The 19,850-nt window shown below is 44.2% G+C and overlaps 1 protein-coding gene across 1 annotated transcript in view; it reads right to left on the bottom strand.

Moving 5' to 3' along the window:
- SMAD3 (SMAD family member 3) overlaps positions 1-13,769 on the bottom strand; it is a 159,562-nt gene extending 145,793 nt beyond the window's left edge. Inside the window, exon 1 of the mRNA XM_043984072.1 lies at positions 13,236-13,769. Coding sequence (XP_043840007.1) covers positions 13,236-13,441 — 206 coding nt within the window. The 5' untranslated portion in view covers positions 13,442-13,769. The remainder of the gene's footprint in view (positions 1-13,235) is intronic.
- Positions 13,770-19,850: the final 6,081 nt, after the last annotated feature.

Raw genomic sequence — 19,850 nt, 5'->3', positions numbered from 1 at the left:
AGCTCCATTTGGGGGTTTTCTTGAAAAAGATAATGCAGTGGTTTGCCACTTCCTTCTCCAGCTTATTTCACAGATGAGGAAATTGAGGCAAACAGAATTAAGTGACTTGCCCAGGATCATACAGCTAGTAAGCAGCTGGGGCTGGATTTAAACTCATCTTTCTGACTCCAGGCCTGAGAGTCTAGATACTGCAACACCAAGCTGTCCATGAGTTAGGGGACCTAGTTTCAAGCAGACAGAGAGACAGACAAATAGTTATAGTTATATAAATATACACACACATATATATATATACATACATAGACACATAGACACACATACATATATATAAAATGGAGGGTCTTATGTATCCTTTAATGATTAAGAATCATTTGTGGGGCAGCTAGGTGGCGCAGTGGATAGAGTACCGACCTTGGAGTCAGGAGGACCTGAATTCAAATTTGACCTTAGACACTTTACACTTACTGGCTGTGTGACCCTGGGCAAGTCACTTAACCCCAATTGCCTCACCAAAAAAAAAAAATCATTTGTAATTAGCTGATAAATTTTTTGCATATAAATCATCACATCTCAAATCCTTGAATATAAATTTCTTAAGTACTTTTAGTAAGTCTTCTGAAATCCTATTATACAATTAATTTACCTTTATAGTTAGTGTACATTAAGAAAGGGAGTTGTTAAAGCAAACTTCAGCCTGTTTTATCTCTTTCTGAACTAAAGGCATTCTGTATTGTTCCCAAAGACAGAGATATATCTCTAACTGATAAAATATGTACAGCAAAAGGTCACCTATCCATGAGCTCAGTGAAGAACAAGGAAACAAGCAAAAGACCTTTGAGTGACCAAAGTAGATGTCACTAAAGTAGATGTGCAGACCTCATTCACAAGAAAGGACCCAGGGCCCTTAGCTTGGCACAGAGCTGCTTCTTTCTTACTTTATGTATAATTCTAACCAGCTTAATTAACTGGTTTCTAAGACCCTCAATTGCAGATCTAAAGCCCAAACCACTGCTGGGAGGGGGTAGGGAGGTAGGGGGTGAGGAAGAAAGGCTACCACCATCAGACAGAATGACAACAGGGAAAAGTAACAACTGACACATTCACAGCAAGAGAAAAGATTGAAAAACTATGAAATAGACTCAAGAACTCAAAAAGATACAGGTTTCTAGGGATCTTTTTAGAGAGCAGGCAGACTCCTAAACAGATCCTGGAGCCTGGATTAAGGCAAAATTAAATGGTGCCATTATGGTAAAGAAGGAAAGACCATGGTACTTGGAGTTAGGTTGCCTAATTTCAAATCTTGAATTTGCTATTTACTAACTTTGAGTAAGTCACTTATCTACTTGGTTTCTCCATAAATTAAACAGAAAATAATACCTAGACCCATAAGGTTGTTTTGAGGATGAAATGTATGTAAAGCACTTTGCAACCAATCTAAATGAATTTATATACATTTCTTCACCAAAATCCTACTCTGATAGAACATTACCTTGAGTTCTCCAAGTTTTTACCAGCAGAGAAGGTTCTGGCAAATCCTACTGTAAAGAATTAATTGTTATTTGAGGTTTTTATTACCCCATCTTTTGGCTAGAATTTTTTAAAAACCTTGGTGCGTGCACTGGCCTGGGGCTCCGCAAATGGCACAGTGCTCCACCCACTGGTTGTAGCCGTCCCCATGGCGCTAGCACCTCCCGTCATCACCACTCACCAACGCCTACATGAGCCTGGCAAAATTATAATGATTGGAAGCCCAGTGAGGGCAGTCATGTGACTGTCAGAGCAGCCAGCCAATTGGCTGGGGGCTGTGTGTGGTCAGCCGGGGGTCTGCTGGGAAGAAGGGAGGTTTTTCTCACCATTCTAGCTTGAAGCTGGAAGGTGACAGGACGCTGCTATGTGTTCTCAGCTGATTCCTGGGCAGTGGTGTTGTTCAGGTTGTATTATTTCCCTTTCCCCATTTTATTTCCTTTCCCTTAATCCTACTGATCGTGTGTGTGTGTGTGTGTGTGTGTGTGTGTGTGTTTTAAGTTCGTTCTTGTTAAATAAATCCTGTTCTGTTTTGAGGGAGACTGTCAGTCTCCTTCCTTGCCCTAATATTGCATCAAGCCACCTAGCTAACACTCCCCAATTAAAAATTGGTCCCTACACTACAATGCTGAAAAGGATTTGAGTAAAGATGGGATAATCAACTGTATGTCTTTTAAACCCATGACCTAGCTAAATTTTGAAAAGCTCATCACCACAGAATGGAATTATCAAGTGACAAATTCCTTTAGCCAAAGTGACTTAGGAAACTGTCTACTAAGGTGTGGAGAAATTATAATCTGCACTCCTGAAGAGTACTCATATATCACAGATCTTTGAAATAGTATCATCATCATTTATTTTTAATAATCCTGAGTCATCAAGAAAAAGTTAAATTACATTCTATCTTTTTTTTTTCCAAAATGGCAGAGAAGTATGTCATATACTTCAGAAAGTTTTCCACCCAAAGAGGTTAAAATAGTCTTGATGCTTAGAAAGGCAAGCCCTCTGCTATCTGGAAAAAAATCGCCTCTCCAAAACAATTCATTCCCTAGAGGTTCCAAAGTCTAGTAATATTGTGCTGAGAAACACTATTTCTGGTTGCTACTTACAGTGAGGGCCTCAAATAATAAACACTGACTTCTGCCATGCATTTTACATCATGACTTCTGCCATATATTTGTCATCTCTAAAAACTGTTAACCATTTAAGAACTATGGGTATATCAGGTCCCAGTGAATGGGTTTCTCTCTTTTTACTTTATGCAAGAAGCCCTCTAAATGTTAAGAAGTAAGCTGAACCAGCTTTCCTCCTTTGCACAAATGAGGGACTCCGAATGTGAAACACTGGGTATAACGATTAGACTAAAGCTGATAGGTTTGTTAGAAAGGATAGCTGGCTTACTGGTTATGGAAGCAGGAGAGACAGATTCAGAAAGGACGATGACCTGAAAACAAAAGATTGCTAAGAAATTTTTGAAAGAAAATGTGTTGTTTCAATCCCTCTTCAGCTCTCTCCCAAATAGGCCAGCTAAGGGAGGCACAATTTTTAGTACCAAGGAAGTGTTTTACAAGTCAGCTAAAGGGTTTGGTTGGCACGAAAACATCACACACAGTGGTCATAATGATAAAAATAGGAGAAGTCACTCTTTTCCTGAGATATTGTTTGTTCAAACATTTGGAAGAGCTAAGCAAAGTGATTCAAACCTATAATCCCTGATACCTAAGAGGCAGAGATTGGTGGATCACTTGAGCATGGGAGTCATGAGCGGCAATTGGCTAAAATGTTTTCACTAAGCAGGCTAAGGAGGGGCAAATTCAGAGCAGGTCAAAGATCATCACCAATGAGGTTGGGTCCTAAATGGTTGCCACTTCCAGCCTGGAAGAGAGAGCCCAACCTCAAAAAAAAAATTTTTTTAATTTAAAAAATATGGAGGGGGCAGCTCGGTGGCGCAGTGGATAAAGCACCGGCCCTGGATTCAGGAGGACCTGAGTTCAAATCCAGCCTTCAGACACTTGACACTTACTAGCTGTGTGACCCTGGGCAAGTCACTTAACCCCCATTGCCCCGCAAAAAAAAAAAAAAATATGGAGAGGTAACTGGAGACTCCCCCAAAACAGTAATATCCAATTATTCCCTCGGATCATTTGCACTTGAGATGGGCTAAATAAACCTGCCTCGGAAGAAACAACAGACTTGCCCATAGCAACATAATTACCAAGCACTTCTTTGCAGTCAAGTTGGTGCAAGAGGGTGCTTAGACATCCATAGAGGCTACAATCAATCCACCTAGTTTTGCTCACTTACAGCCCAAAAGGAGGGCTTCTTCTGCCTTTACCAGCTATCTTATTTAGTCTGGTTTCTTCCCTGCTAACCAATAAAATCAGATGTGGAAAGGGGGTAAGGTAAGAGTTGGGGGTGGGGAAGACAGTTACACCAGTACATCAAAGGAGGCAAGGACAAAAGTTAATTAGGACTATTCATGAGCCTTGTTGAATGGGAATACTGCATTCCAACCTTGGAGAATTTAATTGCATGGGGGGATGGGGGAGAAGAATAAGATAACAGGGGAATAAAATCTGATTTCAATTTAATTCCAGCACTGCTTGGTCCTATTTATTTCATAGAGGATCTCAAGCAGAATAATGCCATTACTGTGCATCAAATGGCATCAGAATCCCCTAATAAATTAACAAGTGAAAATTAATGGTCGCTCAGTCCATTAAATCTTGTTAATTTTATTTCATTTATAATAATACAGCAATCACAAGTTTACATTATTAAACCAATATTTATTTTTAAAGGACTCATTTTAATTGAAATCCTGATGTGATAAGCCTGGATCAGATTTTCTGATTTCATCAACATCTCATATTTCTCATCACAACCAGATGGCTACTGTATTTGGGGGCCTTTTCTATTGCCCAAAATAAGTTACTGTAAAATTAATGTCCTGAGGGGGCAGCTAGGTAGCGCAGTGGATAGAGCACTGGCCCTGGAGTCAGGAGGACCTGAGTTCAAATCTGACCTCAGACACTTAACACTTACTAGCTGTATATTAAAATTAATATCCTTACAAAGAGGCTTTTTTGTTTGTTTGTTTTAAATTTACTAGAACTGGGGTAAGAATCTCACATATCCTAAAAGCACAATCAGATCTCTTTCTCGAATGAGAGCCTTGAACTTGGAATGTGTGTTACTGTGAGGAAAGTTTTTTGCAAACAAAATGATATGGAAATATGAAAAAAAAATCACGAAGGGGGATGAAAAACTGGAACACAGAATTATGAAATACAGTACAAATACATCATTTCTCAGAATTTCTGTCATGACTATTGTCTTCTAGTCAAAAAATGATTTTGAAAGTTATTGGGTAGAGTCGGTGATGATTTACTTGAAATTTCAAAAAGAGACACAAAGGGACTCTTCTAAAACCACACATTCCACTAATTTTGACTATTCCCACTATGTTTATTCAAATGCATTAATGTGAGGATGTCACCTTCCTTCCAAACTCAGATCAACTGCCAACACACAACATTTACCTAAAAAATCAAAATAATTTGTTTAAATCAAATTTCTCCCAGCTTGGAACTGCTATTACTTCTTTTGTTCTCAGGTGAAATCTCATTCCACAGCAAAGGGGGAAAACACTTTTTTTAAAAAAGTATTTCCTTCTCCTTATTCCTCCTTTGATTACTGTCTTGGGAAACTGCTCTAGCTTCAGATGATCCCAGGCCTAAACAGTTTTGCAAGAAAAGTGACCTTATGACATGCTTTACTTTTAAGAGTACTTTAACTCTGTTCTTTCCAATTAAAACCTGGATGCTGTTGGCTAAATACTTATAGTCTTCTTGAAAAGAACAAAGAAAGCTCAAACTCAGCCTAAGGAAGAACAGATGACAACCACTGTGGGGAGTGCGAGACCTGTCATTCTCTCTGGCAAGATCTGTAAAATTAGGCAAATACACAGAGAACACCAGCCTCTCAAAGTACAAACATTCTTTGCTGGCTTTCTGGAGAGGAAGGGAGTGATTAGTGATCAGAGGCAGGGCATCTCCCCATCCCTGGGCCACTGTGAAATCAGCTACCTACTGACTTAAAGAAAGGATGCTGGTTGGATTCCTAGTTAAAACATTAAGCTGAGAAGCATCAGGCAAGTAGCCTGACTAGCATATATCAGCAGCCCAGCTGGATTCCAAGCTCTGGGGTAAATGAGGGTTGGCTCCAAAAAGCCCGAGAGGTAACAATCAGTCAATAGACATTTACTAAGTGTCTTGGGGTGCCTAGGTGGCTCAGTGGATAAAGTATCTTCCCGGAGTTCAAATCTGGCCTCGGACACTTACTAGTTAGTGGTGTGACCTTGGGCAAGTCACTCAACCCTGTTTGTCTCAGTATCCTCATCTGTCAAATGAGCTGGAGAAGGAAATGGTAAATCACCACAGTATCCTTGCCAAGACAACCCCACCTGGGGGTCACAAAGAGTTGGACACAACTGAATAACAAGTGCCTACTTTGTGCCAAGCACTGTACCAAGCACAGGGGGATACAAAAAAAAAAGGGCAAAAGACAGTCTCTGCCCTCAAGAGGCTTACAATCTAATGGAGGCATTAATTTTTGGCAGCAGTCCTGCCTCTCCTGGTTTTCTAATTCTAACCTATCCTAGTTATCATTTAGAAACATAGTCAAAAGGGGCAGCTAGGTGGCACAGTGGATAGAGCACCAGCCCTGGAGTCAGGAGGACCTAACTTCAAATCTGGCCTCAGACACTTAACACTTACTAGCTGTGTGACCCTGAGCAAGTCACTTAACCCCAACTGCCTCACTTAAAAAAAAAAAAAAGAAAGAAACACAGTCAACTACAGAAAGAAAAGCACTCAACTGAGCAGAAAATCAGGAGGAAGGGACTGAGCCCCAGAGCTGAAACTTAGTAGCAGGGCAACCTTAAAATTATCCACTTTGCCACTCTAACATTCAGTCCACTAACAACATATGAGCTATCCTATCTCAAGGGATGCCTTGAGCCTTAGATGACAACAATAATGGGAAGCATTTACAAAGTATTTTAAGGTTTACAAAGCACTGTCCATGTTATGTCATTTGATCCTCACAACAACCATGCCAGGTTCGGGGTATTCTGATTCTCATTTTGCAGACAAGGACTGCCAAGGCTGCTGACCTCTGTTAAAGGACTTGCCAAGGGGGCAGCTAGGTGGTGCAGTGGATAAAGCACTGGCCCTGGATTCAAGAGGACCTGAGTTCAAATCCAGCCTCAGACACTTGACACTTACTGGCTGTGTGACCGTGGGCAAGTCACTTAACCCTCATCGCCCTGAAAAGAAAACAAAACAAACAAACAAAAAAAAACCAAATGACTTGCCCAGAGTCACATATCTAGGGAAAGCACTTTGTAACTGAGATGTGCCACATAAAATGTAAGCTGCTATTAGTATGATGCAGCTTTCCTCTTTCCACTCCTTCTTGGGGGGTGTTTGCCCCTTTGCAGCGAAGAAAGGGAGAGATAGCAAATTCCACCAACGGCCAGGAAGTAATACCCAAGTCTAAAACATGTCAGTGAAGATTGTTCAGACTGGATTTGAACTCAGGTCTTCCTGACTCCAAGTGCTTTAGGCACTATGGTGCCACTCAGATGTCTTATCATAAACTCTATTAGTTGTTCAATTGTGTCTGACTATGACCCCATTGGGGGTTTCCTTGGCAGATTCTTGAGTTTGTCGTTTCCTTTTCTGCCTCATTTTATAGATGAGGAAACTGAGGCAAAAAAGGTGAAGTGATTTGCCCAGGGTCACATAGCTAGTGAGTCTCTGAGTCTGGGTTTTAATTCAGATGTTCCTGAATTCAGGCCTGGCACTCTATCCACTATCCACTAGCTGCCCCATTATAAACTTAGGAAGGAGGTCAATAGAAAATGGGGGGGGGGCAGCTAGGTGGCGCAGTGGATAAAGCACTGGTCCTGGATTTGGGAGGACCTGAGTTCAAATCCAGCCTCAGACACTTGACACTTAACCTTAAGCTGTGTGACCCTGGGCAAATCACTTAACTCTCATTGCCCTGCAAAAAGAAAGAAAGAAAGAAAATATGAAGGGTTTATTTTAACACACATATATTTTTTAACTCTTTGGGGGAAGGCTGGTCTGGTAAGAAAATATTTGTGGACTGGTTAGGTCTTGGTGATAGAATCATAGATTTCAAGCAAGAAGGGTGGTAGAGGGGCAACTAGGTGGCACAGGAGATAAAGCTTGGGCCCTGGATTCATGAGGAACTGAGTTCAAATCTGGCCTCACACACTTGACACTTACTAGCTATATGACCATGGGCAAGTCACTTAACCCTCATTGCCCTGCAAAAAAAAAAGAAGGGTGGTAGAGAAGGACCTAGAAGTCACCTAGATCCACCTCATCATTTTATAAATAAGAAAGAGGACCAGAGAAGTAATTTGTCCAAGGATACACAAGTCAAAAGCAGCAGAGCCAGCATTGGAAATGATATCCTTGGGCCTTCAAATCAAAGGTGCTTCCCACTGCACCCGCCCCTGGTGGGCAAAGCTGAAGTCACAGGGAGTCAACTGAAGGTACACATTAAGGGAGGTACAGATTTGCACTTTTAGACTCACTCCTTCCATCAAGGGAGATGGTGCCCATCCTCTGTAATTCCCAACAACCATGACCTGACACTGCACACTTGAGCAATATTTTTGCATAGAACTCATTTCTTCAAGCCAGAAATGCTACTAGTAAAGATGCCAGGTTCTCTCCCTTCAAGGGCAGCTGCCTTCTCTCTACTTCACGTTGTTCCCATCATCTCAGGGCAAGAGGGAGGATATGTTCTCAATGGATAGGAGGTGGCCTCAGACTCACAAACACCTGAGTGCTATCCTGCCCCTCACATATGCTGGTGGGTTACCCTGGGTAAAGTCCCAGCCTCTCCACACTCACTTCCATGCAATTTTCTAAGATAACTTTCAGGAACAGTAACTAATCTGCTTTGGGAGAAGGCATTTCATCACAGAGGATATTCCAACTCCCATCTCCTTTACTCAAGCTGTCCCCCATGCTTGGAATGTACACAGAATTTTTTTTTCAAATTATCTAGGTACTAAAAAAGATCAGAGTACCATGACGCCCATTTCTAGAATGTAGGAATGAAAGTCAAAACCTGTAGGACATGGTGGGGCAGCTAGGTGGCACAGTGGATAAAGCACTGGCCCTGGATTCAGGAGGACCTGAGTTCAAATCCGACCTCAGACACTTGACACTTTACTACCTGTGTGACCCTGGGCAAGTCACTTAACCTTCATTGCCCCACCCCACCCCCAAAAAAAGACCTCTAGGACATGTAAACTAGCTTTGCAAACCTGTAAAGTACTGTCGTTGGTTTAAGTCGTGTCTGACTCTTTATGACCCCCTTGGGGGTTTTCTTGGCAAAGATATGGAGCTTATTTTACAGATGGGGAAACTGAGGCAAATAGACAAACAATGACTTGTCCAGGGCCACACACCTAGTAAGTGTCTAAGGTCAGATTTGAACTCAGGAAGATAAGTCTTCCTAACATTCCAGCACTTTAACCACTTGGCCACCTAGCTGCCTTTTATGTGCTCAATATTAGCTATAATTATTATTAGCTATTAGAAAATCTACAAAGAACGCTGCTCCTGAAGTCAGGAGAGAAATAAGTTCAAAGCCTCCAACATCTACTATTTATAAAACCTTGAGTAAGCTTGTTAGCATTTGTGTCTCAGTTTCCTCATCTATAAAATGGGGAAAACAGGACAGGTGTTGAGGTAGATAAGGTATAGGACCTAAAGTGAGGATGACCTAAATTCAAATCCTGGCTCAGGATTACTTATTAGCTAGGTAACTCTGAGCATGTCACTTGACCTCTGTCTGCCTCAGTTTTCTCTTCTGTAATATGGGGATAATAATAGCACCTACTTCCCAGGGTTGCTATGAACATAAAATGAGGTAATATATGTAAATAATTCTACAAATCTTAAAGTGTGATGTAGTTATTATTATTATCACTAATTATCATCTTCACAAGATATAAGGTGCTTTGCAAATCTTAAAGTTCATGCTACATAGATACCAGGTCCTAGCTGTTTGAAATCTAGTTGTTTCTTCAGATCTGTTGCCCAGACCATACATATATCCTTAGACTGTTGAGCCTTCTGAGGAAAATGCCCGTGTCTTGTATAATCCTTGAAACTGCCAAGTGCTAAAACAGACTTCATTAAAAGTGTAAGCAATGGAGCAACTAGGTGGTACAGTGGATAGAGCAGTGGCCTGGGAGTCAGAAGGACCTGAGTTCAAATCCAGCCTCAGACACTTACTAGCTGTGTGGCTGTGGCCACGGGCAAGTCATTTAACTCCAACTGCCTAAAACAACAACAACAACAAAGTATAAGCAATCCTGGACTGAGACTGAGAGCCAGGAGATATGGGTTCTAACCTCAACTCTCCCACTGACTAGCCATGTGACCTAGAGAAAGTTCCCTCCCATTTCTAGATCTCAAGGTCCTAGTATATAAAATGAGATTTGTTTGGATGATCTCTAAGACCCTTTCCAATGCCAGTGTTCTATGATTCCCTAATAATGCTCCACACCCAATCAAGGGATTAGGTGCTATTTCCTACAATTTAATTCTCCAGACCTCAGTGGTGAGGGCAGACAATTTGACAAGTTGCCTGCAGATTCAGGTTAATGCAGGGCTATGGCAGACATGCTGCTATCATTAAATCTGTAGCCAATTACCTCCATTTTTAATTTTCTTCCCACAACCAACACAGCAGTTCTATCTTATGAAACAAAGGAACCCAGAGGTTCAGGCACAAGATGCTGACACGAAAATCCCATTTTTCTGGAGTGTATAGCAATTTTAACTCCAAAGACCAGTGCCTAGGGAGAGAGAGGAAAATGCAACTCTGCCTCCCTACCAGAGCTTTCCATCCCAATCAACAATGCAAATTCAGGACAGGATTTTCCCAGGAGTCCTCTTTCAACTAGGGGATAGATAATGACTGAGCTTTTGGAATTCCAAAACCATCCTAGCCATATCAACTCCCTCTCACTACAGCAGGGGTTCTGGACCTTTTTAGCATCACAGACTATTTGGCCAGTCTGGTGAAACCTATGGACCCCTTCTTAGGATAATGTTTTTTAAATGCATGATATAAAACCCATAGGATTACAAAAGAAATTAACTGTGCTGAAATAAAGCTATCCAAAAGGGGGGAGGGGGAGAGGCTCACAGACCCCATATAAAGAACCCTTCCACCTACAGAACACTTGACAGAGAACTAGAAAACATACTTATATGAGACTGGTCCTTCCAATAATGCTCTTGTTTAGACTGTCAATTATGAGGTTATCCTGAGCCTATGATAGCAAGATTGTCACAGTGGCAAGGAAAATCTGTGGAGTAGGATGGTTGCAGAACCCAAAAGTTAAATGACAATGAGCTACACAATTTGTTACTTTCTAGGAACCCCTAACACTTCAATTAAGAAATACAGGGGCAGCTAGGTGGCTCAGTGGATAGAGCACTGGCCTTGGAGTCAGGAATACCTGGGTTCAAATCTGGCCTCAGACACTTAACACTTACTAGCTGTGTGACCCTGGGCAAGTCACTTAACCCCAATTGCCTCACTAAAAAACAAAAAAGAAATACAGTATTTTTAAAGCATCTCCTCTGGCCTCTACACTTATAGCATAAGTTGTGGGTGATACCAAGAAGAACCAGCCACTCACTTGTCTTCATCACATCCTGATCAGGTAAGTGGATGGGTATTATCAATCTTCCTTGAGAAGTAATTACCCAGAGGAGTCCTGGAGGTAACAAAATCTGGGACTGAAACTCGGGTCTTGCCTGCTATCACACAGTGGCCACCTGTTCTTTCAATCATTGCTGGCCCCTAGACCCGCAGTATAAAATTGAACTCTAAAGACAGTATTATACTTTCTCCCTTTTTGACTATATTTGCCTTTAAGAAAAACTCAAAGTATGAACTTCATCGGTATTTCCAAATGAGGGCTGCTTCACATGAACAGATGCAGCATTGTGAAGACTGACCCCGGTGTTAAGACAGCCTGGGATAAATACCCAGGCATTGTGAGTCTCCTTCACAGCTGTTCGGAGGCAGGTGGTGGTGGGAGATGATACATCCCTGAGGCTGAGAGTAGCCCTGAGCTGATATGGACACTGGAGGCCTCTGCTGGCCAAGCCCAAGGAAGCCCAGGTAACCTGGATTAAATCAGAGCCCTGGATAGACCCAGTCAGGAGCAAATCCCCAGAGTTCCTTCAGAACAGAACCGACACTAGAAGGGGGATGGAAAGGAGAGGGAGTGGGTAAACAGTTCCCCTCTGTTTCAATTCTTCCTCGGGCTCCACTGGCCCTCCCCCTCCAATCTACCAAAAACCACAGAGTTCAGTGGAGCCTCTAGGGAGCCAGGGCAAGTCACTGACCCTTTCTATAAGCCATCTGTGAAACCCCTCCCTATCATCCCCTCATAGGGATGCTGAGAGCATAAAAGAAGATAAACAGATGGGAAGGTGCTTTAGAAATAAAGGCACTATAGGAATGCACGACATTAGCTGAGGCCTACTTTTGTAGGCATCAGAACTACTCCACTTCCACAGGGTACTAAAGACTTTTGCATCAACCTAAACCCCGCTAAAAAGAGAAACCACCCTCCGGAGGACTAGCTACTGGCGGTCCGGAGGGGGTGGGGGGGTGGGGTTCACAGTCGGTCCTAAGAGTATGGGGAGAAAAAGAAAACAGTCCAACACTAATTCCTCTCTTCTAGAAAGTCAATGCATTAATCTGAGCTGTACGTGTGCAGGAGCGGAGGGAGTGTGGGGAGTGGGGAGGGAAGAAACTGGCAGAACCGAATCTAAAAATACTCCTGGGGAAAAAAAAAAACTAATCCCAAATGCAAAGAGAGCAAGAGAGAAGGAATCTGTCAATCACACGGGTCCAGGCTTCTCACCCACAACCCTAGCCCCGGCAGGCCCTCCCTTAGCTGTGCGGACTGCATTCCTTGGGGGGAGGGGGGAGGGGGGAGAGACGGAAGGGAAAGTAAAAGGAGGGGGAGGAAGAGACAGACAGACAGACAGAACCACCTATACTAGTGCCGGGAGCCAAGGCCGAGATCCCACTGCGCTGCTGGGGAGGAGGGGCGCACCATCGAGCTGGGCTAAACAAAGCCGGAGCCCCAAACAAACTTCCAGCCCGCACCCACCTCCCCCCGCCCCCCTACCGGCCGGGAGAGAAAGCCCCGCGCTCCAACAGCAAGGAGGACCCCCGCCCCTCTCGCCCGCCACTAGTCCCCCAATTCTTTCCTCCCAGGCTGGTTTGGGCCGCGTGGAAACCCTAGAGTTTCCATCTTTGCAGAGGTTTTGTTTGGGTGCCTTGCCTTGCCCCCGCCTCTCCCCAGCCCAAACATACACACACACACACACACACACACACACACACACACACACACACACACACACACGCACACACACACGCACACACACACGCACACGCACACGCACACACACTCACGGCCGAGCCCTCGATCGCGCCCACTTTCCCCGTTTCAAACACACACACAGCGGGGCCAGGCCCGGGAGGGAGAAGCAGCCGCCGCCCGTGCCAGGGCTGGTGCCCCTGCCCGGCTCGGGCTCCGGCACCAGCACCCCCGCCCTCACCTGGGGATGGTGATGCATTTGGTGTTGATGTTCTGCGTGGTGATCGCCTTCTCCAGCTCATCCAGCTGCCCGGTCTTCTTGAGCTTCTTGACCAGACTTTTGACCGCCTTCTCGCACCACTTCTCCTCCTGCCCGTTCTGCTCGCCTTTCTTCCAGCCCAGCAGGCGCTTCACGATCGGGGGGGTGAAGGGCAGGATGGAAGACATAGTGGGGGTGGTCAGAGGGGTCTCCCCCCGAAGGGGGAGGCAGGCAGGCGCACAGAGAAGTCGGGGATCCCGGGAGCGCCCGGCCGGGGCCGGCCAAACTTCGCTCCAACTCTCCCTGCTCGACTCCCGGGGAACTTTCCTCCCGGACCTCGGCTCTGCAAAGCTCCGGGCCCGCGGGTGGCCTGAGGTCCGCCGCCCTCCTCCTCCTCGTCTCTGTGCACTCAAGGGGAAGAGCGAAGGCGAGACGAAGGGAGACGAGAGTCCAGGCGGTGGGGGTGTGGAAGGGCCACGAAAGCACAGCAGCGGCGGCGGCAGCAGCAGCGGCGGCAGCAGCAGCAGCAGCAACAGCAGCAGCAGCAGCGAGAGAAGAAAAAAGTTTGTGTTTCCGCACGGTGTTGCTGTTTGGGTGCCGCCTCTGGGAAGAAAAGTCCAGCCCACGAATCAAAGTTTGTTCTACTTGCTCGCTTTGATGCGCAGATCCCTCCGCCTTCGTGGCCTCCCCTCCCCTCGGCTCCCTGATTTCTTTCGCCCCCTCCCCTCCCCTTCCCCTTCTTCCCTCCAGGCCTCGGTGTGTGCGCTCAGGCTCCCGCCCCGATCCCAGTCTGTCTCTCATGCAAATCGGCGTGCAGCCTCCTTTCCAAGCGGCTGTCACCGCCCCCTCGCCCGCCGGGGCTCCCTCCCCGCCGCCCCCAAACGCGCCGCCCCGTCGTCCTTACTCTGTGCCCCCCCCACCCCCGCCCGCACTCCTCTAGGCTGGCCTCGGCTGTGGCGCCCTCTCCGCCCCCTGCTCCCAAAGGAAAGAGACCAGCCCTCGGTCCCACGCCAAACACACCCCCACGTGGGCGTTGGTGCTGTGGGGCGGCTCTCCCGAGAGAAAGCTATAGCCTGCAACCCCCTCCTTTTTTTTTCCTGCGATGTCCCTCGCTCTCTTAGGCCACCTGATGACACCCAGGAGCCCCCGAGAAACTCGTGCAAAAGGCTGGGGTGGGAAGAATGAAAAAGAAGCGAGGACAGTCACCCCTTTTCTTTCCCAGAGCGAACCAACTTGAGAAAACTTTTTTTAAAGTTGTGTCCTTGCAGTTCAAGAAAACTTGAGTGTCCTAAACTTGGGGGGCGGGGTGCACATTTCCACGCACACACTGACTACCCTGTACTTCTATCCCCCAAAGCAGACACACTTACGTAGCCTCCTTACTCCAATTAAAGCAGCCTAGTCGTGCTCAAGTTATTTCTCTTTTATTCTCTGTAAAATACATGAAACTAACATTTCGAAGAGTTTTGTTTGGGGGAGGGGGGGCACTGCGATCTGCTTTTCAAATCTAGAGAGTCTCAGAAGTGGGCATTAAGGCTGGAGCAATCTGAGGAAATGCTTAAACTTTTTATCTGGCTAAAAGGAGTGGATGAAACCTTGAAGGGATCCTGGAGATCGTCCAAGCCCCTTGGTTTTAGAGAGTAGGAAACTGAGGACCCCGAAAGATAAAGTGACTTGCCCAAGGTCAAATAACCTAGTGTAGCTGGGTTTAAAATCCAGGCTCCTTGATGCCAAATTTAGTGGTCTGGAGTTTTGAGTTCCAAGGTAGTGTGTATCCAGATCTGGGGAGGGAAATCCATGGGAGTTTGGGTTTTCAATTATACTGGATGAGAAATGGACAGAGAACTGAAAAGCCAGGAACACTTAAGGGGACAAGAAATTAGCAGAAGGGGGTCTGGAGCATAGAATTCAAGGCTCAAAATTAAAAGCATAGCCTTGAGATTGCACCCCAGTCTCCTTGGCTTCCCCCTGCCGGACCCCCTCACCCCATCACCCCCCCCACACACACACACACACAAACACGCCAAGTGCCTTTGTTTGTACGTTTTTAATAGCAGGAAATCCCTGGGGTGAGGGGAAAAAAAGTTATCTAGGAAACCTGAAGAGGGTGCAGAGCCACAAAAAGCCTGGAGGAAAGCAGAATCCACATAGCCAGCTAACAAGCTCCAGGGGTTCTTGAGGTCTCACCGTGGATGACTTAACACATCCTTGTTAGTTAGGCTACTGTTGCTCTGGGTTATTTCTCTCTACTCTCAGCCCTTTCCTAACGTCAACATTGTCCCAGCTGTGGTTTCGTGGGGAAAAGTCCTGAACTAGGGGTCAAGACAGCTGGGCTTCTACTCCTAGTACCCCCCACACACACACACACATACTAAATTGCACTCATGGCCTTGGATAAACTCAGTTTTCTCATCTATAAAATGAAGGAGTTGGGTTAAATAATCTTCAAAATGTGTCCCAGTTCTAAAAGCTCATGAATTTCTGAAAATCTATTCTCCAACTCTTGCTTTTCCCAGTCTGCAAAATGGGGATAATAATCCCTGCCTTCTGGTTGTGCAAGAATGAAATCGAGTGCCTGATGAAAGCATTTGCAAAAGCAGGGAATGTAGTGAAGCTGATAGTATTGTTTCATATTTATACCTCAGTTCAATCTAGTGTCAACATTACAACATAGGAATTTAGCAGTGAAGCAAGTGGGGAAAAAATTGTATCTTAGGAGTAATCAAAATATGATCTCCAGGTGGTAGGCAAAAACACTACAATAACCACATAGCTCAGTTTCTAACTTTTAATTTACCGTTATTGATAGTAACACTAATTCAATAAATAATAGATTCTAATAAAATAAATTCACATACCAATAAATACTTATGTGGGGGAGGGAGAAGCATGATTAAGCCCTAAATGCAAGAGTGAGCACAGTGCTCAAATTCCAGAAGATGTCCAAAAAAGTTCAATATATGGGTCCTTTCTTCTAGAATCTGGGGACCTCTGTGTGTGTGTGTGTGTATTATATATGTCTGTATGTGTATATGTATATATGTATTTGTGTATGTATATGTGTGTATATAGAAACACATACATATATATTTGGAGACAGTTAAATGAATGAAAAAAACATTTATTAAGCACATTTGTGAAAATCACTCTCCTTTGTGATTGAGAAGTAGTACAGACAAATGGGAATTACTGAAGTTCAGAGGGAGGAGGGAGAGATCACTTTTACTAGAAACAACTCTGTGGAGGAAGATGAGACTCAAACTGACATTTAAAGAATGGATAGGAATCCAATAGGCAAAAGGAAAGGATGCTCCAATCTGGAGGAAGGCATGAGCAAAGACAGGTGGGAATGTACAAGCCATATTTGCAGGAACAGGGAATAGATTTGTTTAGCTGTTGAGAAGAAATCAAAAAATTCTAGCCATGAGACCTGCAAGGGGTATTTGTCCGGTGGTGATTGAGGGCCATAAAGAAGGTTCTGAAAGGCTCAGGTTTGTCCTGAGAGTAGAAGGTCAGGCAGGCAGGTGTCAGAGTCAACATCATCCATTCACATTTTTGTCAGACTCATATTAGCTCTGTGCTTAGTGTAAGGTTAGACCTTCTAGATATCAACTTTGAATCAATCTTTGATCTCTAAAGGGAGCTAGAGGACACAGTGGATAGAGTGCTGAACCTGGAGTCAAGAGAACCTGAGTTCAAATTAGGCCTCAGATACTTACTAGCTCTGTGACAATGGGCAAGTCACTTCATGCTTGTTTGCCTCAGTTTTCTCATCTGTGAAACAGCAATAATGATATCCCCTACCTTGTGGTGTTGACCCTGAGGATCAAATGAGATAATGATTGTAAAGTACTTAGCACAGTGTCTGGTAAGCACCATATAAATTTTAGTTATTAGTTATTATTGACGTTTCACCACTATGGATACCATGGATGTACATCCTTGAGAGAGAAGAAATGGGGAATATTAGAGCTAGAAGCCATGTTAGAGAGCATTTAACAAAAGTCCCTTATTTTACAGATAAGGAGAAAATGTACAATAAAAGATCACTGGACTGAGAGTCAGTAGTGTCTACAAACTAGCTTTGTATATGAGTAACCCATTTCCCTAGGATTCTATGCAACCAGGGGATTATGGTTTTTTTAAGGATAACATTTTCTGAATGTTCATAGACTCAATGAAAAAAAACAACTTTCAAATATTCATCAATCAACCCAAAAAACCCCAACAATTTTAAAATTAAACTTTGTTTAAAAAATACAAACTTATAACTAGGCCTTGTACCATTTGTGTGCAAACTGTAAAAATAAGATATAAAATACTATTTTTTAGAGACAACAAGGTGTGCCTAGACATGCCTAGTTTGCCCTGCAGGCATTCCTTACTCTTCTGGGCCTTCAATTTCCTCATCTGTGAGGTAAAAGAGGTGGATGAAATGATCTCTAAGGTCCCTTCCAGTTCTATAATCTGTTTTTTTTTATGTTTTTTGGTTTTGGTGAGGCACTTGGATTTAAGTGACTTGCCCAGGGTCACACAGCCAGTGTGTTAAGTGTCTAAGGCCAGATTTGAACTCAGGTCCTCCTGACTCCAGGGCCGGTGCTCTATCCATTGCACCACCTAGCTGCCTCTGTTCTATGATCTTTTAAATATGTAAAGCTGTTAGTTGGTGGCAGAGCCAAGCCTAAAACAAAATCATTGACTGCTAGACTGTGCTGCTGGGAGTTAGCGACAGAAGATTCCAGGCCAAAGTGAACGGCCTTACTGGGGATAGTGAAATGAGGGTTGTCTAATGTTGGTCATACCCTGTTGAGTTAATTTGCATCCAAACCCTTTGCAACTTTTCTGCCCTTACTATTCCACTAAAAATTCCTTTCTTAAAAGTGGTCACCTCGGGGAACCTAGGTGGTGCAATGGATAGAGCACCGACCCTGAAGTCAGGAGGACCCGAGTTCAAATCCGGCCTCAGACAATTGACACTAGCTGTGTGACCTTGGGCAAGTCACTTAACCCCAATTGCCTCACCAAAAAAAAAAAAAAAAGTGGTCACCTCCTAGTCACTTAATCCTTTATACCTTTCCTGGTACAAAATCAGAGGACCTCTTTTCTTTTTCTTTCTTTTTTTGGTGAGGCAGTTGGGGTTAAGTGATTTGCCCAGGGTCACACAGCTAGTAAGGGTCAAGTGTCTGAGGCCAGATTTGAACTCAGGTCCTCCTGACTCCAGGGCCGGTGCTCTATCCACTGCACCACCTAGCTGCCCCCAGAGGACCTCTTTTCAAATCTCATATCTGACATCCATTATTTGTGTGACTTTGATATACCATTTCTTTTGCCCTTTAAGATGCTCTTTCCAAGACAGTTACTCCCCTGGTTTTCTTCATCCTTCTTGAATTATTCCTATTTCCTCACTTGACCTTTTCCTGCATCCCTAATGTCTGTGTTACCCGAACTGTTTGTATGTGTGGGCTCTCTCTCTCTGTCTCTCTCTGTCTCTCTGTCTCTGTCTCTGTCTCTCTGTCTCTGTCTCTGTCTCTCTCTCCTCCCCCATCATATCTATTCCTGTGTCTTCAGCTACTGTCTCTTACAAATGATTCTTAAATCTCTATCTTCATTCCTGACCCCTTTTCTGAACTTTGCACCAGCATCTCCTCCATACCACAGGACATGTCTAGCTAGATATTCTACTACCATCCGAACCTCAGCATATCCTAACCTGAGTTTATCATATCCTCCCCACACAACCTGCTCCTCCTTCTATTACCATCTGTGGCACCATCATTCACTCACTCTCCCACAACTTTAGGGCTCTCTTTGACTCTTTTCCTCACCTCTAAATATCTAGCCAAGGTACACAATGCTATCCATTGACCTTTGCAACATCTCTCAATGACACTGCTTTCTATTATAGGCACTCATTTACCCTACGACCGATACCAGACTACCACAAAGTCTTCCTGCTTCTACTCTCTACTCCCTACCTCCCCAAGTCCATTCGTCATACCACTGCTAGAATAATAGATTTTATTCATAGATCTGGTCATGTCAGCCATCCACTCAAAAAAACCCCATTGCTCCTTACTGCCTCCCAGTGAAGTTCAAATTCCTTTCCCAGGCACATTCAAGATTTTCCATAATCTGGCCTCCCCCTGTCTTTCCAGCCTTATCTAATATTATTTCCCTCCATTCTCCAGCCAGACTAGGGGGGCTTGCTTCCTTCCAAACATTCCAATTGCCACCTTTATGTTCCCACTTTTATTCCCATTTTCCCTATGCTGGAATATTCTCCTTTCACCATTCCCCTGGTGAATGTTCACCAATATTTTGAGTTTTTAAAAATAACTATATATTGGATTTTTGGAGGGGATGTGGGAAAACTGGGATGCTAATCCACTGTTGGTGGAGTTGTGAAAAGATCCAACTACTCTGGAGAGCAATTTGGAACAATGCCCAAAGGGCTACAGAACTGTGCATACCCTTTGATCCAGCAATACCACTGCTAGGTTTATATCCCAAAGACATCCCCAAAAAAGAGAAAAGGACCTATTTGTACAAAAATATTTATAGCAGCTCTTTTTGTGGTGGCTAAGAACTGGAAATCAA

The sequence above is a fragment of the Dromiciops gliroides genome, chromosome 2, assembly GCF_019393635.1.
Source record: "Dromiciops gliroides isolate mDroGli1 chromosome 2, mDroGli1.pri, whole genome shotgun sequence".
Classification (NCBI taxonomy): Eukaryota; Metazoa; Chordata; class Mammalia; order Microbiotheria; family Microbiotheriidae; genus Dromiciops; species Dromiciops gliroides.
Note: the sequence above shows the minus strand (reverse complement) of the source record. Positions and strands in the feature narration are given on the sequence as shown.